The sequence below is a fragment of the Oryzias latipes genome, chromosome 5, assembly GCF_053564925.1.
Source record: "Oryzias latipes strain Hd-rR chromosome 5, Olatipes_Hd-rR_3.1".
Lineage (NCBI taxonomy): Eukaryota > Metazoa > Chordata > Actinopteri > Beloniformes > Adrianichthyidae > Oryzias > Oryzias latipes.
The window spans coordinates 2,333,920-2,355,778 of record NC_136241.1 but is presented as its reverse complement, the minus strand read 5'-3'; the positions used below and the strand labels follow the sequence as shown (position 1 = coordinate 2,355,778).

The window sequence follows — 21,859 nt, the reverse complement described above, 5'->3', positions numbered from 1 at the left end:
CAATGCAAAAAAACAGTGAGCAGAAAAGCATGACAGTGTCATACTGTACACATTAGCCGCAGCTCTGCCACCATAAAACAATGAAGCTGAGAGTGCAGACATGTAACAATTTATTAGTGTAACTCGCCAAGTTACAAAAGGGTTTGACATCAAAAGAATGTCTCTTCCCTGGTGGGGGGTACGGGCCCCTTTGCAACGGCGGCTGTGTCCCCGGGGTGCCGGCTTCCTGGGCCCGGCGGTGCTCTCTCCGCGCGGTGGGGGGGTTCAAATTACATCTGAGCCGGGGGTGTTCGTGTCCCTGGGGGGTGGGTTCTGGTCCTTGCTCCTGAGTGCTGGGCCCCGCCAAATTTCCAACTGTGGCCGAGCCTGGTCGGGCCATATTTACAACACCCCTTGTGGGCCCTCTTTTTTCCCCGGGGTTCCCCCCTCCTGGGCGGGGGCGGCGGGCCCCTGCCTCGCTCCTCCCTGGACCAACCGTGGGCCGGGCGGATGGCTGCCTGGAGTGCGGAGTGGGTCTCCCTTGGGGGGTCCTGGCTCGTACCTGGGGTTGGGGCGGGGGGATGCCCGGAACTCCTGGGTGGTGGTGGGGTGCTCGTCTGGGGCTGTGGGCGTCCTTCTCCGGTGGGGCCCTGCGTTGGGTTCTCCCGGCGGGGCGGGGGGGCTGCTCTCCCGGTTGGGCTGGGGCGGCGCCCTCTTTCCCTCCGTGCCTCCCTGCTCTCTGGCTCTGGGGGCCTTGCGGCGGCCCTGCTGGCCCTGGCCTGGGTGGCGGGCTTGGTCGCCCGGGCGGCGGTTGTTCCCTGCCGATTCCCGTGTGGTGTTGGGGGGATTCCGGCTGCCGCTGCTGGTGCGGTGGGGGTCTTGGGGTGGGGATGGCTGGGCACTCTCCCTCCTTCTTTCCACGTTCCACCATCCATTTTAGAAGAACATAAACACTCACCTGAGCACAGGTGTTAGCTCACCTTTGCACTAACAGTTTGCATGACTGAATGACTGAAATATTTCACACTAGTTGGTTTTAAAGCATAAGTATGCGTGTGTGAACACTATCTGTTTTGTGTACGTGTCGACAGGTGGACATTTTTGCAACTAACAGGTGTGTTTATAACATTTGAGTGTGTGTGTGGACAGGCTCCGCCCTTTTTTTTTTTTTTTTTTTTACATTTAAACCTTACCATAATGATTAACAACCAGTAAACCTGTCTGCTCTATGCTGCTTCATGGTCTCACCCCCCTTCCCCTCCTATTATCACCCCCTACCCCCCCTCTCTCTAACGTCCCTCTCTCTTCTTCCCCTCTTTCCTTTTCCGTCCGGTCCAACACTAAAGATTTTCAAACATGATTGAAATTAATAAAGTTTGGCCTCAATTACAAAAGGGGTTTATCCAGACATACCTTTGGTTTGTCTGAAGATTAATAACCCCTCTTGTTAAAGTAAAATATGTCCAACCCAAGAGGCCCTCAGCTCTCATCTGACTGCCCAGCTGTTGGACAGGACAAGTTGAGAAAAAAAAAAAAAAAAAAAAAAAGAATGTCTTAACACATTTCCAGGTGAAAACAATATCTTTGATGTACAGGCCCCTCCCATTTTTCCTGACTCAAATCCCACCCCAAAACCTCACACGCAAATCCAGAAAAGAAGATGAACTCAGACTCAGTCTCAGTAGACACACTCAGTCTTAAGGTGTATTCAGACTGGACACATTTGGTTTGCATAAAGTCAACCAGAATTTGTTTTTCCAGGTAATCTGGAACAAATGTTCAGTCTGAATACATCCAAGCAGACCCTGGCTCTCACACTCATCTTTGGAGGTGGTCCTGGTTTGTTTTCAATCGGACTGAGCTCCTTTTGGCTCAGAGTTTCCTCAGTCTGGATAGGCTCGGAGCAGAACAACTGGACCGAAATAGCCAGCGTAGAAAAAAGCGCATTAAGGGATGTAAACAGAGTAAAAGAGCAACAATAAGGCACAGCAGCTCATTGATATGTGGTTGGATGGATGCAGGCTCATTAAAACAACTTTTAACTCCACATCCTCACAACACTATACCTGGTCTCAGGAATTCTTTTTCTTATGTGTTTTGCGTAACAACCAATTAATGTAGCAATGTCACACACAAAAAACAGGCTGTGATAGTAGAATCACAGATGATAGAGAGTGAGTCAAAACCTTGAATCAACGTTGTTTAACTACAGGTAAAAATTCTAAGGTTAGGGAATCCAGAATATGAGAAGCTGCAGAACACTTTGAGAAAACTGCAGGGCAGTAAAGCTCAGTTAATGTGTGGCAAATAAATGGGTTCATGTGTGTAAATCAGATTGAAAGAGTCATTTCCTCCTCAGCACCTGCCAGAATGTGACTGTGGTGAAGTTTGTGGCTGGTGAGGCACTGACTCTGTCAGTCTGATTTACACACAAGGATGAAAGTAGATTTTTGTTGATGCAGGTACTATAACAAGTTTCACAGCATTTTTTTAAATGTATTAATCTATGAATTGATTTATCCAACCAAACTGATCTGATTCCAGTTGTTAATTGAATCAAATGGAACTATACTAATATAAAACTGTTTTAAAATGAGATGCATTGATGATGATTGATCTTGGAAAATAGCATTTGGATTGAGACATGGTAGGTTTATTTTACTCTAACGTAAAAACGACCAAATGCATTGCAACAGACAACACATGTGATGTCAGCAAAAACTGATCAGTCCATCATTCCAGTCCAATGAGTGGAAAGACTTTGAATAAAGTCATGTGACCATCCAGTGTCTAGAATGTTCTAAGAATGTTCCCTTTGGATTCTTTAGATGTGGAAAAATGTAGGAAGAAACTTAAGAAACTTTAGGAAACTAAAATGTAAATGGATTTGACATTCATTCTTGTTTGTTTGTACTCATATTTCATTTACACTTGATTTTCTTTAAGAAATACAAGAAATCTGGAAAACTTCACCTGCACTGTTCAGTAGCAGGTATTTATCTCACACTGGTTGAAGTTTTAGCTGAAGATGTTCTGGATCCATTTAAGGTCAGTGAACTGGATCGTTCAGAATGAACAAATATTGACTATGAATCAGATCAACAAACACAAATTATGATATGAATTGAGTCATTGTTAAAATGACTCTTTACACCACTAATATAGATAAATGCATTTGAGAATAAATCTTGACTATAAATTAAAATGTAGACAGGGCTTTGTGGACAAAATATTTTAAATAACTATGGTACTAAAGAACTTGATAAATGAACCTCTTTTCTCATTTTCTTCTTCTTCTCTACTAATTACACCTTGTACATCCTCATCCTCACTTGCAATCTTCCTCTTGAACAATCTTCCCTGCATTGTTCTTTTTTTCAGTTATTTTTTCAAATATAAAATAAAATCTTTGCTGCATGTTTCACTTCCACCTATCAATCACAATAGTGTTCAGCAAACTGTAAGAATCATTTAATGTTTTTCTTGTCACGTTGCAAACTGACCAACCTCCATAATAATATGCCTACTTGTCTGTGAATTGAGTGATCCTGGACAACAAATCAAACGTGTTTGACACGTATATGCTATTATAAATATATAAGTTTTCAAATAAATAATAAAAACAAAAACGGCTATGTTACAATTCAGCTTTTAACCTGGTATATGAAAGTTTAACTTTTTCTTTTTTAAACAAATTTGTAGCGATACAACACAAAACACTGCAACCACAGCAAAATGTGTCAAACAAAATAAACCACAAAAAAGACCTTAATTCACAGTAAAGTTTGACATTTAGAAAACCATGTGTCTCAGCTTTGAGAAGCTGTTCTGCTTTCTTCTGTCAGTATTGATCTGTTCTGTTCTGGAAAAGATTCTCTCAGGTTCCTGGACAGGTTGGTTGTGGAGTTGGTTCTATATGGAATTCTTTTCCTGCAGACTCTAACTGTTCTTCTGTATTATAAAAAGGAAATGGCTCTAAAGTTGCTGCTCATCCTGCTTGTCCAAAAGTGTGTTAATAACCTGACGCTCCCACCGCGCATGGGAGGAGCTACTGTCAGACGTTTTTTCGTCCTCCTTATGAAAGACATGGAAGATGGTGAGAGATCCAGTGCATTTGTTTTGAAGAGCTCCACAAAGCTGTTAGGAAACTACTCTGTGAAACCTGAGCCTTCTTTGATGAACGCAGAGCTGATATTCTGATGATGATAAATGTTTTCAGATCAGTAAATCTTAGTAATTTCCCACGGCACACCTGACCATCTCTCACGGAACACTAGTGTGCCGCCGCGGCGCACTGGTTGAAAAACACTGATCTAGAGAACAATGAAAAGGGACAACTCAGAAGGGAGACCAGTCTTTGAAGGCCCATTATTTACAAGCATATAAAATTCAGGTGGAAGAATTCTGCACACAAAATGTGTTCTCTGTATCACTACCACAGCCCCTGCTGTGCTTGCTCCACTGTAGCAGGACAGCATAGGATAGTGGTGTGAGGATGACTCTGGTGGTGAGAAAGATGAAGAGGATTAGGGCGGAGCAGAGAACGGGGGAAATGTTTGCTGAGTCATGTGAGGTGAAGAAGGCAGATAAAGAGACTTGGTGGTAGAATGGAGAAGTTCAGCAGTGTGTTAAGAGGAAAAAGTTTGCTAAGAAAAAATGGGACACTGAGAGGACAGAAGACAGAAGTACAGGGAGATGCAGCTCAAGGTGGAGGTGGCAAAGACCAAACAGAGGCTGGATGAGGTATTATGTGATATGTTGGACACAAAGGAGGGACAAAATATATGAAATTGTATTTTTCCCAAAAAAACATTAGCCTGTGGAAATGGCCGTCATCAAAAAAGGTTGTTTAGAGTCCTGCTTGTGTTGTGCCTGAGCAGCTGGTCTCTCTCCCTCCTTCTGCTGTCTGCACTCTGTGTCTGCTAACTGCTTCACTCATTTCACCTGTGGCTTCCTCTACTAAAGCAGCTTTCTTACCCTACCAGGCGCTAGAGTGTAAAGTCCCTGAAGCCTTTTGCTCCAGCCTGCCAAGCCTATGTGCCTTTTGAATGTTCTGACATGTTTTCTGCCCTCACCCATGTGTTTCGTCCCATTGCCATGACTGTTTTTGTGTTTCTGGATTTGGATTTTGCCTGTTGGGCTGGAGTTGGATGCTGATCCTAATTCTTTTTGGGCCTCCTGAGCTAAAAGACCTCATGTGTAATCTTCTTCCTGGGACATCAGCCTGGAGATTCCTTCGATCATCCCAGAGTGAGCGACCCCTTTGACCTTAAAGTTTCTTTGTGTTATTGTGAGAGGTTTCTTACTGACCTTTATTGTTTAGTGTTAAGTTTCATTTGGCAATACTATCAATGTATTGCTTCAAAATGCTGTCAAGACGACACTTATTTCATTTAATTTACAAGCGTCCCGCAGCATTTGACTCTTGTTTTCCACTTAAACTCCAGACCGCTGGTAGGCAGCACAGCACACTGAGCCTTTTTGAGCAGCTCTAAACCACACTAAAACAAGAATTCTCGTCAGAATCAGCTTGAGTGTAATGCTAAATGTTCAGTCAGCCCTGCAGTTTTTGTTGCTATGAGTCATGCTCTACTTAGATTTTGCTTGAGATGGGTATTTTATCAAAACTCTCTGCCACGTTGCTGCCAGTACCATATAGAAACGGTGATTGTGGTGCTTTATAGTTGGCTTCAGAGGAGAATGAGTGAAACTTGAGATGTATCACTATACATATTGTATTGTCGCCAGACTCCTGCCAGTACACACTCAAATGGGAGAGGATCCCTCCTTCATGTGGACATCCCTGAGGTTTCTTCTTTTTTTTCTTGAATCAGGTTTTTCCTCAGCAAAAAGAGGGGTCTGAGGGCAGGGATGCCCAGTTTAGTTTAGTCCAGTGGTTCTCAGACTGGGGCGGCGAGTCACCCGGTGGGACATGATTGGGAAATTGGCAGGGCTAACTAATGTTTGGACGTCAGAATTCTTTTGCGGCGGAACATAGATAACCGTGCTTCGGGACCGCATATCCGTGGGTCTTACATCCCATAACATTTGAAGACGTAATTATTGTTTACGGCAATAATTACGGACATTAATGCTGCCTCGCACATGCGACCAGTACGGATTGGATACCTACACCTGACTTTCTTTGCAACTGATCAGATTTTTTCCCTGCAAGGATTCTTTTTTAAATATTTCCCAGACAACTGTGCTCAATACAACTGGCAAAGAGATCCATTTCACTGTAGGTCAATCCAATTCAGCACCTGCTGATTTGAGCTGCTGAGGAGGATCAGTTCACGTCAGACTCCATCCACCCTGAGGTTTCCAGGACAGAAACTCACTGAATTCTGGCTGGGTGTGGAGAGGGAGCATCCACTCATGGGGCAGAAGGCTGTGGGCATTCTGCTTCCATTTGCTATGTCCCATCTTTGTGAGATAAGCTTTTCTGCTGTTGCCACTTTGAAAACAAAGAACAGAGTTTGGCTCAGTATTGACCATGACTTGAGAGTTGCAGTAACAAACCTGCAACCTCGTTTTTAAAAGATGTGCAGCACAAAGCAGGCACATTGCAGCCATCAACACAACTTTTTGTTTCCTTTTCGCACATAGGTTCAACGTTATTGTTCTTACAAAGTGAATGATCCTTTATTTTATTTTTTCTAGTCTCTAGTAATAGGAAAGTTTGGGATTTTGAAATGGTATTAAAGTTAAACATTTTTGGCTTTTCTTGTCACAGTCTTTTCGCGGTGGGGGCATGAACATATTTTTTTCTCCTCCAAAGGGGGGAACAAGAGAAAAAGTTTTATAATCACTGGTTTAGTCTGTTTAGTTTAGCTATTGTGTCTTATGATTGTTTTATGTTTTATGATTTTATGTTTTGTACTATTGGTGAAGCCCGTTGAGACAACTATGTTGTAATATTGGTCTATATAAATACAATTTAATTGAATTTGTTGATATTTGCACTTCAGGGCCACTGTGTAACACACACCAGACACACCTGCCACAAAACCAGCAGTGGCTTTCTCCAACAAGAGTTTTTTAACAAGCTGTCAGCTAACTAAAGACCTCTGAAGGACTGAGCTGACTAGGATAGCTAGAGCTGATCAGCAGAGTTGGTCTTAGTGAGGTTCAGACCGTAAGAACAGAAAGATGACAAATATAATAAAATCGTTGAGACACAGCACACTTGTCATCTACTGTAAGGCAACAAGGAAGGGATTTTTAGTCATGACACACCAGGGCGTAATAATAATTTTGAGTAAATCCGGTGCTATAGGCCACAGTTTGAGCTTATAGTGTTGGGTAGTACCCATATAGAAAGAACATGGCTGCAGAATTGAACCACCACCAAGGCTGATGGAGCATCATTAAATAGTCTGAGCAAACCTCAAACTACTGACACACATGAAGCTCTCAGCCACTTTAGTATAGATACCTGCAGCTCTACCGTCTCACACTGAGAGCTTCTAAGCACATTCTGGCAACTACTAACCTTTAACATTTGCAGAAAGATGTCATTCTCAGACTGCCGGTACACCTCCTGTAAGACAAAAAACTTGAGTTGCTGGAGGTGTGTGATGCAAAGATATGGGCAGACTAACAGGGGTCACATGACCTACATTTATTATAGTTCCCCTGCAATCAAAGCCATCCCCTATGTGGCCTATCAAGCAGGTGCAGTTCCTCTTTCCCTGTCCAAGGTACTCACAGCGAGCATAATAGCTGCAGCCGCCATTTTTCTGTGTAGACACAAACACCCCCACACATGCACACACACAAACAACAGTTGTTGGATCTTCAGATTGAGATCAGAGGTCGGATGAAGCGACCGCAGGACAGTCAGAAATCCATAATTGATTCTAGAATAATGAATGTTTCACATATATTTTTAGATCCAAATGTGTTTAAAAAATGGGACCAAAGAAATTTAGCCACAAAAAAGGAATCAAAGGAGTGATTTGAATATTTTAAACATTAAGTACATTTTAATACAATCTACTACAATGGCATTGTTTTAAAATTTCTAAAGAAAGAAGAAACATACAATACTGCAGGGGTTGACAGGATAACAGAACTTTCCCGACCCTCGGAAGCCCAACTGACATGTGCAGGCCGTCTAAAAAGAAAAGAAAGTCAACACTCAGTCAAACAGGCTGGTAGTCAATTAAATTCTGTATTAACTCCAGAATGTAAAACAAATTACACACAGTTCGAAAGTCCTTGGATGTTTACTTAAAACAACAGAAAAAGGGACACAATTTGCTTCTCATTCAAATTTGTGTTCAATCTGTACATTTCGTTTATTTTTTATTTTATTTAACCAGGAAGATCAGCAGAGAACAAATTCTCATGCACAATGATGACATGGCAATACTGTCAATGCTTTCTCTCAATTCACATTGGCAGAAAAAGTCTCCCACTCCTTTACTTGTAGGATTGGCAGCTGAGCTGCAGTGCAGGTTGCATGGAAATAAAAACGTGCCCAACCCTGTCACATATTAACACTTAGGCTATTTTTTATTGTAAGCATTTTACAAAAACACTTTTAAAATGATATAATGAATTGTGAACAAAGATCACTACACTAAGGGTGCAAAAAGCATGTTTCAGCTTGGATAGCCAAAAAATGGAATGGAGATGTTTTTCCCCCAAAAAATTGAAGCAGTTGAAAAAAACAGCAACTTCTAATTAAGGAGTGTCTACTTGGACTTGAAACATTGTTTTGAAGCACAGTGTTTCTCACAATGTTGGGACCAGCTCTGGTGCAGTCTGCTGCCTTGTGGCAGCCTCCGTTGTTGACCAGGCAGCCATCAATCTCTGTGAACACCAACAAACATTTTAAGGGCAGGATCCAAACTGCTCAAACATGTTGTGGATGGTGGGGATCATATCATCTGATTTACACAAACAAGTCTACAGGATAAATGTATAACTTCCATTACGGATCCACCCAGACATCCAAAAATATTTAACCTTTGAGATATGTGTGTGTGTGTATATACATATGTATGTATGTATGTATGTATGTATGTATGTATGTATGTATGTATGTATGTATGTATGTATGTATGTATGTATGTATGTATGTATGTATGTATGTATGTATGTATGTATGTATGTATGTATGTATGTATGTATGTATGTATGTATGTATGTATGTATGTACGTACGTTCATGCGTGCGTGCGTGCATGCTTGTGCACGTGGGTGTGTATGTCTTGCACTATTATGCAACACATTACTTATGTATTATGACGTGTTGCATAATGGTTCATCGCCATGAACATTTTTTCCCCCATTATTCAAAGTAAGATGCAGTTTTCAGTTGCCAAATGAACTTGCAATTTTTCTATGCAATTTGAAAATGCATTTTGCAATTTCTAATTCAATTCTACAATTCAGGCATGGAATAAGAAAATACACTTTGCAATTTAGAATCCAATATAAAAAATAACAATTAAGTGTTACAAATTAAAAAATAAAATGTAAAATAAAAGCAAAAACAGTTGTGTTTCAAATTGTCATGGGTTTTTGGTGCCATGGTAAATGGCGTATACTTATATAGCGCTTTTCTACCTTCTTCGAGGCCCAAAGCGCTTTACAGTCACACACACATTCACACACTGATGGCGGCTCCGCTGCCGAACACTGGCGCCAACCTCCCACCAGAGGCAAGGTGGGGTTCAGTGTCTTGCCCAAGGACACTTTGACTCATTGGTGTGCAAGGCGGGAATCGAACCTGCAATCTTACGATCATGGGTCGACTGCCCTACCGCTGCACCTTGGCCGCCCATAATTCAAATGAAAATGTATTTTGCAATTTACAATTCAATACAAAAAATTAAATCAAAAGACATTGTTTGCCTTAAAACTCATTTAACCTCAAATCTATTGCATTGCAATTTAACATGCTGTTTTTGTGTCAAGGTTAAAATTAAATTTAAAAACGGGCCCCCCAGGTGTTGCTTTTTCATATGTATAGCATCGCGCTTCATCTGTGTCAAAATTCAAATTGAAATGCAAACTGTCAGACACTCATCAGGGCGGGGCCTACCACCATCCTAAATTTGCTAAATCCCACCTCCACTTCCTGCTGGAGATCTTGATGACAGAGTGTAGCACCAAATTCTACATTGCAAAATGTATTTTCAAATTGCATGATCAAATTGGAAATTGAATTGTCAATGGAGAATTGCATATTACTTTGAATTATGAGAAAAACTTCAATTAATTATTTATTATTCATATATTTTTTGCGCAAGAGTTACGGTAGTCAAAAGATAAAGCGTTAAGTGTTAAGGGTTTTCATTGACAGTTGTAGACATCAGAAAGCTTCTGTTACCGAGGCAAACGACTCCGTCTCCTGTGTAGCCCTCCTTACAGGAGCAGGTCCTCTCTCCTGCTGATACCGTTGTACAGATGGCAAACTCTGAACATCCACCATTGGACCTGCTGCACAGGTCCATCTCTAACAGAGAGGAGAGGCCAGGATCTGTTGAAGCATGTGATAACAGGCTGCATATGATTGCATTTGATTGTGTGTTCGTACCTTTGCAGTGCGTCCCATTTCCCTCATACCCTGCAACACACAGGCAGGCCGCCGCTAACCCATTCGGCCCGGTGACACAGCTACACAGAGAACAGGTTTTGAGCATCAAGTCAGCTGATTTACATCACAGTGAAGCAGCTTTGGTCTGGATGGATTCACACTTCACATCGCTGTTGGAAGGTTTACTTTTATTTTTAGTTGAGTTAATTTACCCACCATGTTTCAAAGTGTAGATGTTCCCCAGTGTGCGGGTGCTGTCTTTTATATGAGTTAATTTTTTTGCATATTGAGTAAAAATACTTCAGAACGTTCATAAGACACAAATCTAAGTAATGGAAGTTAGTAGGGTTAAGACTGCTTGGGAGCGCATGAGCATCAAAAGAGCATTAAACAAGTAATAGGAGCTTTTGGAGCAGACTGGCACAAACATAATGAATCTTTACTCTTGCGTATGGTGATCACGTCATGCAGGAGCAGGCGGATGCAGATGAAATGGGTGTCCAGTACTAAAGGACCTCCATGAATTGTGCTGTGTCAGCATAGGGGCCAGACAGCTAATCAATGTAAATCCCCAAAGTTATCTCAACCCATTAGCTTTTGGACAAACAAAATCTTTTCAGAAAGAGATAGGGGTGTGTATCTGCAAGAGTTTGGCTAAACGATACAGATCCCACGATACGGTACATCTTGGGATATTGTACCGAAACACTTTTTTTTAGGAGTATGACTTAGAAAAGACTATCTGAATGTTAATACGCCTTTTTATTTTAATAAAAGGGTAAAATTCATTTTATTTAATGATCACAATGTTACGCATGGTTGCTTTTACCCAAGTTAATTCACAGCACTTTTATTTTGGTAACTTAAAATGTATTTGGTCTTAAAGGGAACAGTCTGTCTGATTTCCACAAGAAAAATGTTTTCAGTACAAGAAAAAAAAAAGAATGTGCCTTAGCAGAGTTTACCAGACAGAGAGAGAAAGCATTCTCCACGTTAGAGCTGAACGTGAGTACACCCCAGCTTTACCTGGTAACAAGCTGCCAGACTCCCATGGAAGCATGGAATTCGCATAAAGGCCATTTTGAGACAGATACATTGGCAAACAAACTGTTCCTTAAGAAAAAATTCTTTCAATGTGAAATGAAGGAAGGATGTCAATTAAGTGAGCATCTGAAGCAAAGGAAGAAACTGACTGATCAGCTATCACCTATAGGAGCAGTTATAAGAGAAGAAGATCAAGTTGTAACACTTTTAGGCAGTCTGCCATCTAGTTATGCCACCATTGTCACTGCATTAGAGACAAAGGTCGACAATTTGATGCTTCAGTTTGTTCAACAAGCCTTAATAAATGAAGAGCAAAAGCGAGTAAATGCAAATGAAGGTTACAGCGGTGCTAGCTCAGGTGGTGGTGGTGCACCAGCCATGTCATCTCAGTGCTGGGGAAGTGTACAGGACAACTCCAGGACAGTTGGAGCAGAAAGACCAACCACATGGCGGTGTTATAAATGTGGAAAGGAAGGTCACATTAAACGTGACTGTCCAAGTTTGAAGTACAAGGCCAAAAAGAAAACTCATAATGCTAAAAGCATGACATATGACGATGCAGAAGGTGAAAGTGCTTTTGAATGGTTAATAGATTCTGGAGCATCAAAGCACATAACGTGTGATAACAACATTCTTCAAGATTACCAGCAGTTCACAGAAGCACAGTCTGTGAAGCTCTGTAACGGCAGGATGGTTGACACCCTAGGAATGGGAAACGTCCACTTGAAAATGACTTTCATAATAAGTGATGTAAAAAATGTCACAATGTGTGATGTGCTGTAGGTTCCAAAGCTGTTGGGGAATTTATTTCCAGTGGGAGCAGCCACCAAGAAAGGCAACAGAGTGCAGTTGCGGAAGTCTCGCTGTTACATACGTGGAAAAACTGGAACTCTTAAGGAATGGGAACACGAAGAGCTGATGGACTTTATCACCTGGATGGTAAAAAGGACTTACCTGTAGAAGCCAACCTATGGCACCACCGGCTGGGCCACACTACCAAGCGAAAAGAACTAAAAGATCTGGTGAATGGAGTAGACTTCTCCACAGAAACAGAGGTTTCTTTCTGTGAGGGATGTGTGGAAGGCATACAAGTCGATTGGAGGGATTTGTTCCAAACACAGACTGCCGCTGATTCATAGTGATGTCTGTGGTCCCATGCAGACTGAATCCAAAGAATTTGAAAGAACATCCACAAATGAATGTGGACAAGCTGTTACAAGACTCAGAACAGACAATGGGGGTGAGTACACATCAAGAGAGTTTCAAGAATATTTGAAAGCTCAAGGCATCCAACATGAAGTGACTGTACCTCACTCACCACAGTAAAAATGTGTTGCAGAGAGAAAAAACAGGACTTTAGTTGAAGCAGCTAGAATTATGCTGTCACGTGCTAAATTGCCAAAAATGTATTGGGCAGAAGCTGTAGCTACAGCAGCTTACATTCAGAACAGGCTGCCTACATCTGTGCTGAAGCAAGAGACACCCTATGAGAGATGGTGTAAAACAAAAAAACGTGACATGAGTCACATGAGGGTGCTTGGATGCATTGCTTATGCACATATCCCAGATGAAAAAAGACAAAAACTGGAAAAAAAAGCTATGAAGCTTCGTTTTGTAGGCTATGCAAACAACGCTAAGGGTTATCGCCTATAAGATGAAGAGAAAAGAGGGATTTTAATCCGCCGGGACATCATTTTCAATGAAACAGACTTGGAATGGAAACAGGGTGCAGAAGGGCCCCACCCAGAGAATGAAGTAACTGTGGACACAATGAGAATGAAACACACAAAGTCACTGCTGATGATGCTGTCAGAAAAAGCGACAGAACCAAAAAGGCTACAAAGAGACATGGATACGACGAGTTTTCTAATACAGTCGTTGTTGATCATCACGCAAAAATGTGTTGTATGACAGAGCCACTCACAATGAAAGAAGCTCTGATGAGTCCAAATAATAATAATAATAATAATAATAATAATAATAATAATAATAATAATAATAATAATGGATTGGATTTATCTGCGCTTTTCAAATCACTCAAAGCGCTTACATTGTGTGCATTATTCATTCATTCCTCATTCATACTTGGTGATGGTAGCTACGGTTGTAGCCACAGCTGCATTGGGGCAGACTGACAGACAAATGCAAAAGAATGGCAGGATGCAGCTGACCTGGAATATGAGTGGCTGCTCGAAAATGAGATGTAGGATCTAGTGGACTTAGCTAAAGACAGAAAAGCTGTAGGTTCAAGATGGTTGTTCAAAGTCAAGCATCATAGTGATGGAAGAGTGGAGAGATACAAATGCAGACTTGTCGCCAAAGGCTACTCACAGTTGTATGGTGATGACAGTGATAAGACATTTTCACCAGTGGTACGTTTCAGCTCTATTCATACATTGCTGTCTTTTGCAAATCAAAACAATCTGCATGTTCATCAGATGGACGTTGTAACTGTATTTCTAAATGGATGCCTGGAATAAGAAATCTATATTGAGCAACCAGAAGAATACATCAAAGCAGGACAGGAACACCTGGTGTGCAAACTAAAAAAAATCAATCTATGGACTGAAGCAATCTCCTCGCTGCTGGAGCAAAGCCTTCACAGAGTTCATGATGGAACTTGGGTTTAAACAGAGCACATCAGATCCCTGTGTGTTTGTGAGATCAAGACAGGAGCTGGCGATACTTGCAGTTCATGTGGATGATCTCATTCTGATAACAGAGTCAACTGAGAGCAGGAACGAGTTGAAGGCAGCTCTCAAGAAGCGCTACAAGATGAAGGACATGGGTGAGCTGTCCTACATCCTGGGCATCTCTGTGGTCCAAGACAAAGAGAAGAAATGTGTCTGTCTACATCAGAAGAGTTATATTGAAGCCATACTTAAGAAATACGGGATGGAAAATGCTAATCCTGTAACAACCAACGTGATGCTCAAAAAAGTGATGGTGTAAGTAAACCAGTACACCAACAAAACTACCAGTCAATGGTGGGAAGTTTGCTGTATGCTTTATTAGCCACATGACCAGACAAAGCTCAAGCTGTGAATGCTGTCTCATAGTTCAATGCAGATCCCAATACTGCTCATCTGACTGCTGTGAAGAGGATACTTCCATACTTGAAAGGGACAGTGAATCTTGCCCTTAAATATGAATGGTCAGACTCTGGATCTTTAATTGGATTTTCAGATGCAGATTGGGCGGGTGACTAAGATGGCCGACGCTCAACAACACGTTTCTACTGAGTGGAGAAGCGGTTAGCTGGCTCAGCAAGAAATAGGCAACAGTTGCACTTTCAACAGCAGAAGCTGAATATGTTGCACTTAGTCAAGCTGCTCAAGAAGGAGTTTGGCTGAGATGTTTACTGGCTGATCTTGGAGTTGAGGATACGCCCACAGTGATCCTGGAAGACCACCAAAGTGCCATCGCAATTGCAAAAAATCCAGTGGATCCCTCCAGAACCAAGCACAGAGACATCCAATCTCACTACATCCGTAAAAGCTTGCAAAATGTACAAATAAAACTACAATATTGTCCAACAAAAGATATGAAGGCAGAAATCTCAACTAAGCCGTTGACTAAACAAAGGTTTGAAAGTCTATGAGGAGAGATTGGACTTTGTTTTTTGTGAGAATGGTTGAATATTTTTTACAGGTGAACTCTGAATGTGTCCTGATCATAAAATATTTTGTTTTGTAAGAAAATTAATATGTCGAGGAGAAATTTAAAGGAAAGGAGATTATTAAGTTTCTTAAGGTTACAGGATACAGTAAGTGAGTTTGAAAAAAAGACACCTGGAATTCAAGTTTGCTCAAAGAGGTAACTATTAATTATCTAGTCGTTTTTGTGAAGAGAGAGAACAGAAGAGTTTTGTCTTTAAGGTTCTAAATAATGTGAAATTAAGTGGGAGTGTTGTAATTCCTTCATTTCACCATTAGGTGTCAGTGTCAGTTGTGACGATGTTTTTGTCTAACAAAGAGTTAATAAAGAACAGGGTGACTCCTCTCTGAAATTCATCATGCACTGCTGCGCTGCATCTTCATTTTTTCACACGTGGAAGTAAACATGGTTTTCACCACTCATCACCACGATTTTAGCCTTTTTTCAGAGCATTGTACACATCACGCTGGCAATCAGGTTGCTGAACAAGAATCTATTGCTGTGAGGTTCCGCAGAACTTTGGCTACTTTGCCGACAGCATTTTGGCTGATGCTCTATGCATGAGCTGCGCAGTTGCTGTGCTTCACTCGTTCTAATCTGAGCTGCTACGAAGTACCGCAATCAGCGTCATTCTATGATACCGACAGCATCATGGAACAGAGTTTCGGTTCGGTGCTCATCCCAAGTAAGACCTAAGTAGTTCATGTCTCATAACAACAAAACAAGCTGCTTGTCGCTGACACCATGTAGTTCTCTTTGTGCAGTGTAGAGCTGCTCAAAGAGGCTCCGTGTGCTCTGCTGCCAACTAGCGGCCGGAGGTTTAAGTGGAAAACAAGAGTCAGGTGCTGAAGGACGCTCATAAATAATTGAATAAATATCGTTATGACAGCATTTTGAATCCATACAAATATCGCGAAATGAACTATTGCGATATATTGCCGATTGGCCTGGGCGAAAAATCGATTGAATGAATTAATTTGAATATTTTGTTACGGGCGATTTAAAAAATAGCTAAATCGAGTTTTTGTGTAATGGCGGTATTTTGGTTCCCCAGAGCTTCCGTAGCATTAGTTTCACACGGCGGTATGGCAAGCGACAGCATGGCTGCCAGTGAGAACGGGAAGTTTGTTCCCAAGAAAGGAATGAAATCATCTGTTGTTTGGAACTGAGGCGCGGGGTGCGGTCAACTGCGACTCCTGCTGCTTCATCAGCTCGGTGATCAAAAATCCCACACCGTCACACCTCTGGTTTATATCTTGGGGAACACAAAAAAGGCGACTTCTCCAGTACCAATACCAGAACCGTTGAGATCAGATCTATTTTTTCTTTTTTTTTAATAACTTGTCCTGTCCAACAGCTAAGCAGACAGATGAGAGCTGAAGGCCTCTTGTGTTGGACATATTTTACTTTAACAACAGGGTTTATTAATCTTCTCACAAACCAGAGGTATGTCTGAATAAACCCGTTTTGTAATTGAGGCCAAACTTTATTCATGTTAATCGTATTTGAAAATCTTTTGTGTTGGACCGGACGGAAAAGGAAAGGAGGGAAGAAGAGAGAGGGATGTTAGAGGGGGAGGGGGGGTAGAAGGGTGACTATAAGGGGGGGGGGGGTAAAACCATGAAGCAGCATAAGGCAACAAGTTGCTGGATGTTTATCTGCGGGCACTCTTCTTGGGTGGGGCCCAACGACGGGCCCCACCCAAGAAGAGTGCCTGCAGCCCCAGACGAGCACCTCATCACCACCCAGGTGTTCTGGGCATCCCCAGGTACGGGCCAGGACCCCCCAAGGGAGACCCGCTCTGCGCTCCAGGCAGCCACCCACCCGGCCCACGGTTGGTCCAGGAAAAAGTAAGGCAGGGGCCAGCCGCCCCCGCCCAGGAGGAGGGCACCCAGGAGAAAAGGGAGCCCACAAGGGGTTTGTAAACTTGGCCCGACTAGACTCGCACACCGTTGGAAATTTGACGAGGCCCAGCGCTCAGGGGCAAGGACCAGAACCCACACCACAGGGACTCGGACACCCCCGGCTAAGGCGTGATATGATCCCCGGCTCTTGGCCTTGCCAGAGAGCTCAGGGATCCCCCTCCCTGCATGAGGAGAGCACTTCCGGGCCCAGAAAACCAGCACCCAGGGGACGGGGCCACCGTTGCCAAGAGCACAGTACCCCCTACCAGGGATGGGGTAGGGGACAGATGCTAAATGCGTGTGTGTTTCTGAGGGTGTTTGTGTGCATGTATGTGCATTTAGAATGTATATTTGGAGGAGTAAAGGGTGTGTGTACTAAGGGGGTGCAGTTAAAATTGGCGGGTAAGGCACTGAGGGGACATCTCCTGATTACTCACAGTGACGTCCCATCACCTTCCCCACTAAGGGGCCCTAAATGTCTAAGGTGCAGTTAAAATTGGCGGGTAGGGCGCTAAGAGGACATCTGCTGCTCGTTGGCAGTGATCTCCAAGCACCCCCCCCCCCTACCAAGGGCCCTACATGTCTAAGGTGCAAATAAAACCGAGAGAAAGAGGGGGGCCCATTCCATACAGCAACCATGAAAGGTGGACCACTGCCAAGTAGCTCCTCCCCCCAAGGTGCACGCAGGCTAAATCCCCCACCCCCTCACCCTAATATGAGATTATATGAGGAAGGGGGTAAGTCGGGGACAGCTGATAGACTGTCCCCCAGTGGTCAAACAGCCGTCCCCCAGCCCCCCCAGCATAGGGTCCAGGTCCCCCCAGCCCAGGGATCCCATCCCCCGAGGCACCGACACCCCAGGCCCCACACCACCCACCCCACACAGAGAGAGAGGAGCCAGAATGCGCCCCCCCGAGCAAGCCCAGGCCCCCGCCCCCAGGCGCCACCCCTGGGAGAGCTCTGGTCAGGCCTCAACGGGACCGAGGCAGCCAACCAGCCGGGGCAACCGCCGATTGCCTCAGCGGAGACCCCGACCAGTCAAGCCTCCAATTGAGGTCAGATCTTACGGAGACTGCGGTCTTGAAGGATGTTGCCCCGGGGCTCGTTCAATACCGGGGCTCAGTACCCATCCCTAAGAAAGGGGCACGGTGGAGAACAATCACCGAAGCGGTCGCTTTGCATATAGCCAAAGACATGGTACCCATATATACCGTGGAGAAGACGGGGTTTCTTATTTTAATTAAAACCTTAGACCCCAGATATGAGCTGTATTGTTAATCCTTTAGAAAATGGTGCTACTCTCACGGTGAATGTTTATCTCCTTTTTCGTCTAGACTACAAAGTGTGACTCAAAACTCAGCTGGGACTTTGATTCCAAGAGTCTGTTCATTTATTTGTTATTCATCTCAGAAATGGGGGTTACATTTGTCTTGCTTTTGATTAAATAAAAGCAAAATTTGCTTTAAGTGGTCTGCCGTTTGTACCTTAAGTGGGGGGGTCAGGAAGATATCGGAAATCGAATTAAAAAAAAATCAGAGATTTACTGTTAGGCCATATCGCCCAGCCCTAATCGCCGAAACGATTATTACTAACACCCCTAGGAACCATCAGCGCCTGTTATAGACATTCACTGTCAGTCACTCCTGAAAGCTTTAAGGCAGAGGTGGGCACTGAGGGCCGCAGTCCTGCATGTTTTCCAGCATACCCTGCTCTGGCATGTTCTGATTGGCTGGACACACCTGAACCAGGTAATCAGCCATGAGTAGGGAAAGAGTATCTGGAAATCATGCAGACACACCGGCCCTCGAGGCCTGGAATTGCCCACCCCTGCTTTAAGGCTTTCGTCTGAAAGTCTTGTTAGCAGTCTTGTTAGCAGCTCAAGAATCTGACTGAGCCCCCCCCCCCAGTTAAATCGGTTTCTGTGGTTGTTTCTGTTAGTGGCATCATGGCAGTTGGGTTTAAACAGGTTTGTTGTAAACTTGTAAACAGAAAATGTGAAGATAAACCAGCCAGACACTGATGGGTGGACTTACTTGGCATTGTCGTCACACACACCCCCACAGGCGTCGTCCTTTATCTCTGCGATGCACAAACATCATTTTAAAGCTCAGAAAAAACATTAGTAGTTTCTCAGGTCCCTTTCTGTATGATTTCTCACCCACAGAACAGGAGGTTCCTTTCCAACCTTTATGGCACATACACTTGCCGCTTCCCGCCAGTCCATCATCACACTTCCCGTTAGCACACACACATTCTGCCACACAGAGGAGAACACACAGTTCTTACATCCATCTCTGTTAACTTCATGTGGTGTGTTACGGGTTAGTAGTTTCGTTGCTGTCATCTTGGGATCATTAGATGTAATTTTATCACAACAACTTGATAGATTTCTTTAACAAAAATGTATTTCTATGATTGTTCCCCCGGTGATAAAACAGGACATCAAAGATAAACTCTCACTTGAGGAGCAGTTGACTCCATAGCGTCCAGGCTCACAATCCTCACATGCAGTGCCATGGAAACCCTCAAAGCACTGGCACTCCCCGTTGCCATGGATACCATCCAGACACTTTCCATGATTGGAGCACACACTTCCAATGTCTCCTGGGCACTTAAAGCACTCGTGACCATAGTAACCTGGGCAACAAGAGTGATCCTGCAGGACACACAGAGATTTATTGACACCTACAGGTTGTTACTGAATTATGTCAAGCAGTTTTGGATGTAGATCAGTTAAAAATAATAAGAAAATTAAAGGAGACAAACAAACGTGCATCCCTCTGTAAATATATATATATATATATATATATATATATATATATATATATATATATATATATATATATATATATATATATAGACATACATATTTACTGTACAGACCAAAGGTTTGGACACACCTTCTCATTCAAAGAGTTTTCTTTATTTTCATGACTATTAAAATTGTAGATTCACACTGAAGGCATCAAAACTATGAATTGACACATGTGGAATTATAACAAAAAAGTTTTAAACAAATGAAAATATGTCATATTGTAGGTTCTTCATAGTAGCCACCTTTTGCTTTGATTACAGCTTTTCTCACTCTTGGCATTCTCTTGAGCTTCCAGAGGTAATCCCCTGAAATATTTTTTCCACTTCACAGGTGTGCCCTGTCAGGTTTAATAAGTGTGATTTCTGGCCTTATAAATGGGGTTGGGACCATCAGTTGAGTTGTGCAGAATTCAGGTGGAGACACAGCTGGTAGTCCTACTAAAGAGACTTTCAGTGGAAGGGTTGTGGCTTTCTAACATGCTTACTTCTGAGAGAGAAGTTGTCATAGAAATGTAGACTGACCAATCATGGGTTACTGAGGACGTCTGGTTCCAACTTGGCGACGGACATATTGCGGAAAAATGGTGACTGAATTGACTTCATTTGGAGTCAATTAGACCGGTAATGGTAGGCAGTATTGGGAAGGGTCTTGCCTAAGGACCTACACTAGATGAAGCTCAACGTGCCCCCTAGGAATCAAACCCTGATTTCCCATGTGCCAGTCCTACACTTAACCAACTGAGCCACCCAGTTGCTGAGAGCAGTTTTCTACTCATCACCTGAAATACCTATGCTTTTCTTTATTAACTGAAAATGTTTTGCTTCCAAGCCCAAATCCTCAAGGGTGGGACAAAAAAGTCAAAGAATGGTTAAAGCCTCTCACTGAAAACTATTCCCTACAGTCAAGCAGGTCTATGCAATAAACAACCACAAACCAGGAGAAAGCTGGTGAGGACAGAAATGTTTTTTTCCAGCAGAGGTCAGACTTCAGAGAGGACTGGATTATTTGAAAGACAAACTACAAGTTTTGCTAAAAGAGAAATGTTACACAACTTGAGTTAGGATGCAAACATCATTGCAGAGATACAAGAGAGTAGTTGAAAGGACAAGCACAGAATTGTCACTTCTGTGAACATGGCAGTGAAGTTATCCTGTTTGGATATTAGCCCTACACTGGGTTAAGTAAAACTGAAACTAGAAAAAAGTATCTTTTTAAAAAAGCATGAAATAAATGGCTCTTTTCCTTGTATGAGTAATATCTTGAAGCTAGACAAAGCCAAGCTTTGAAGATTGCTTTGAAGTTGAAGCTTTCTTAGTAAAATAAAAGTGAACGTTTATTCACATCTTGTTTCATGGGTTACAGTTCTAAAAATCTCTCTATTTGTGAGTGGGTTGATAGAGTTTGTATGAGTAAAATTAGTCTAAAAAAAAAGAAAACTTTTTTTTCTTTCTGCATAGAAACTTTAAGTCCAGCCTGAAGCCGCAAAGTGACAGTTGCAGGTCCAGGACTTAGACTGAAGTGGGAATGTCAGCTGACCGTGGTGAATCGCAGACAGTTCATGACACATCCAGGAACAAACTTCCTCCTGGATCCGATCCTCTTCCTAAACCTGCAGTTGGACTTCATTTTTGGTGGAAACTGTGGTCTGATCTGCAGCAGAACACAGTAACAGAAAACAAGCTAAAAGCAGCAACAGAAAACAAACATCATCTCTGCTGTGCTGGCTTTTTGTCACACAGCTACATTTTTAATGGCAAATAAAGCCACTCATTCTGGAACTGCATCCTCACTGGTGTGTTGCTGAAGAGGCATCGAGGAGATCCATCACAGTCTGAACACCTTCCCTGCACACAGAGACAAAAAAACTCATCAGTTTGGTTTTTCTTCATCTCCCTGTTTGCCTGAATGG

At 42.8% G+C, this 21,859-nt stretch overlaps 1 protein-coding gene across 2 annotated transcripts in view; it reads right to left on the bottom strand.

Moving 5' to 3' along the window:
• The window catches only part of stab1 (stabilin 1), a 113,843-nt gene that overhangs the window by 37,944 nt on the left and 54,040 nt on the right, over positions 1–21,859 (bottom strand). For both annotated transcript variants that reach the window (XM_023954693.2, XM_023954694.2), the window contains exons 36-46: positions 21,741–21,794; positions 21,487–21,600; positions 19,596–19,791; positions 19,294–19,389; positions 19,169–19,214; positions 10,531–10,610; positions 10,324–10,449; positions 8,726–8,799; positions 8,027–8,098; positions 7,602–7,721; positions 7,475–7,522 (exon numbers count right to left, since the gene is read on the bottom strand). In XM_023954693.2, the coding sequence (XP_023810461.1) occupies positions 7,475–7,522; positions 7,602–7,721; positions 8,027–8,098; positions 8,726–8,799; positions 10,324–10,449; positions 10,531–10,610; positions 19,169–19,214; positions 19,294–19,389; positions 19,596–19,791; positions 21,487–21,600; positions 21,741–21,794 (1,026 nt within the window). The remainder of the gene's footprint in view (positions 1–7,474; positions 7,523–7,601; positions 7,722–8,026; positions 8,099–8,725; positions 8,800–10,323; positions 10,450–10,530; positions 10,611–19,168; positions 19,215–19,293; positions 19,390–19,595; positions 19,792–21,486; positions 21,601–21,740; positions 21,795–21,859) is intronic.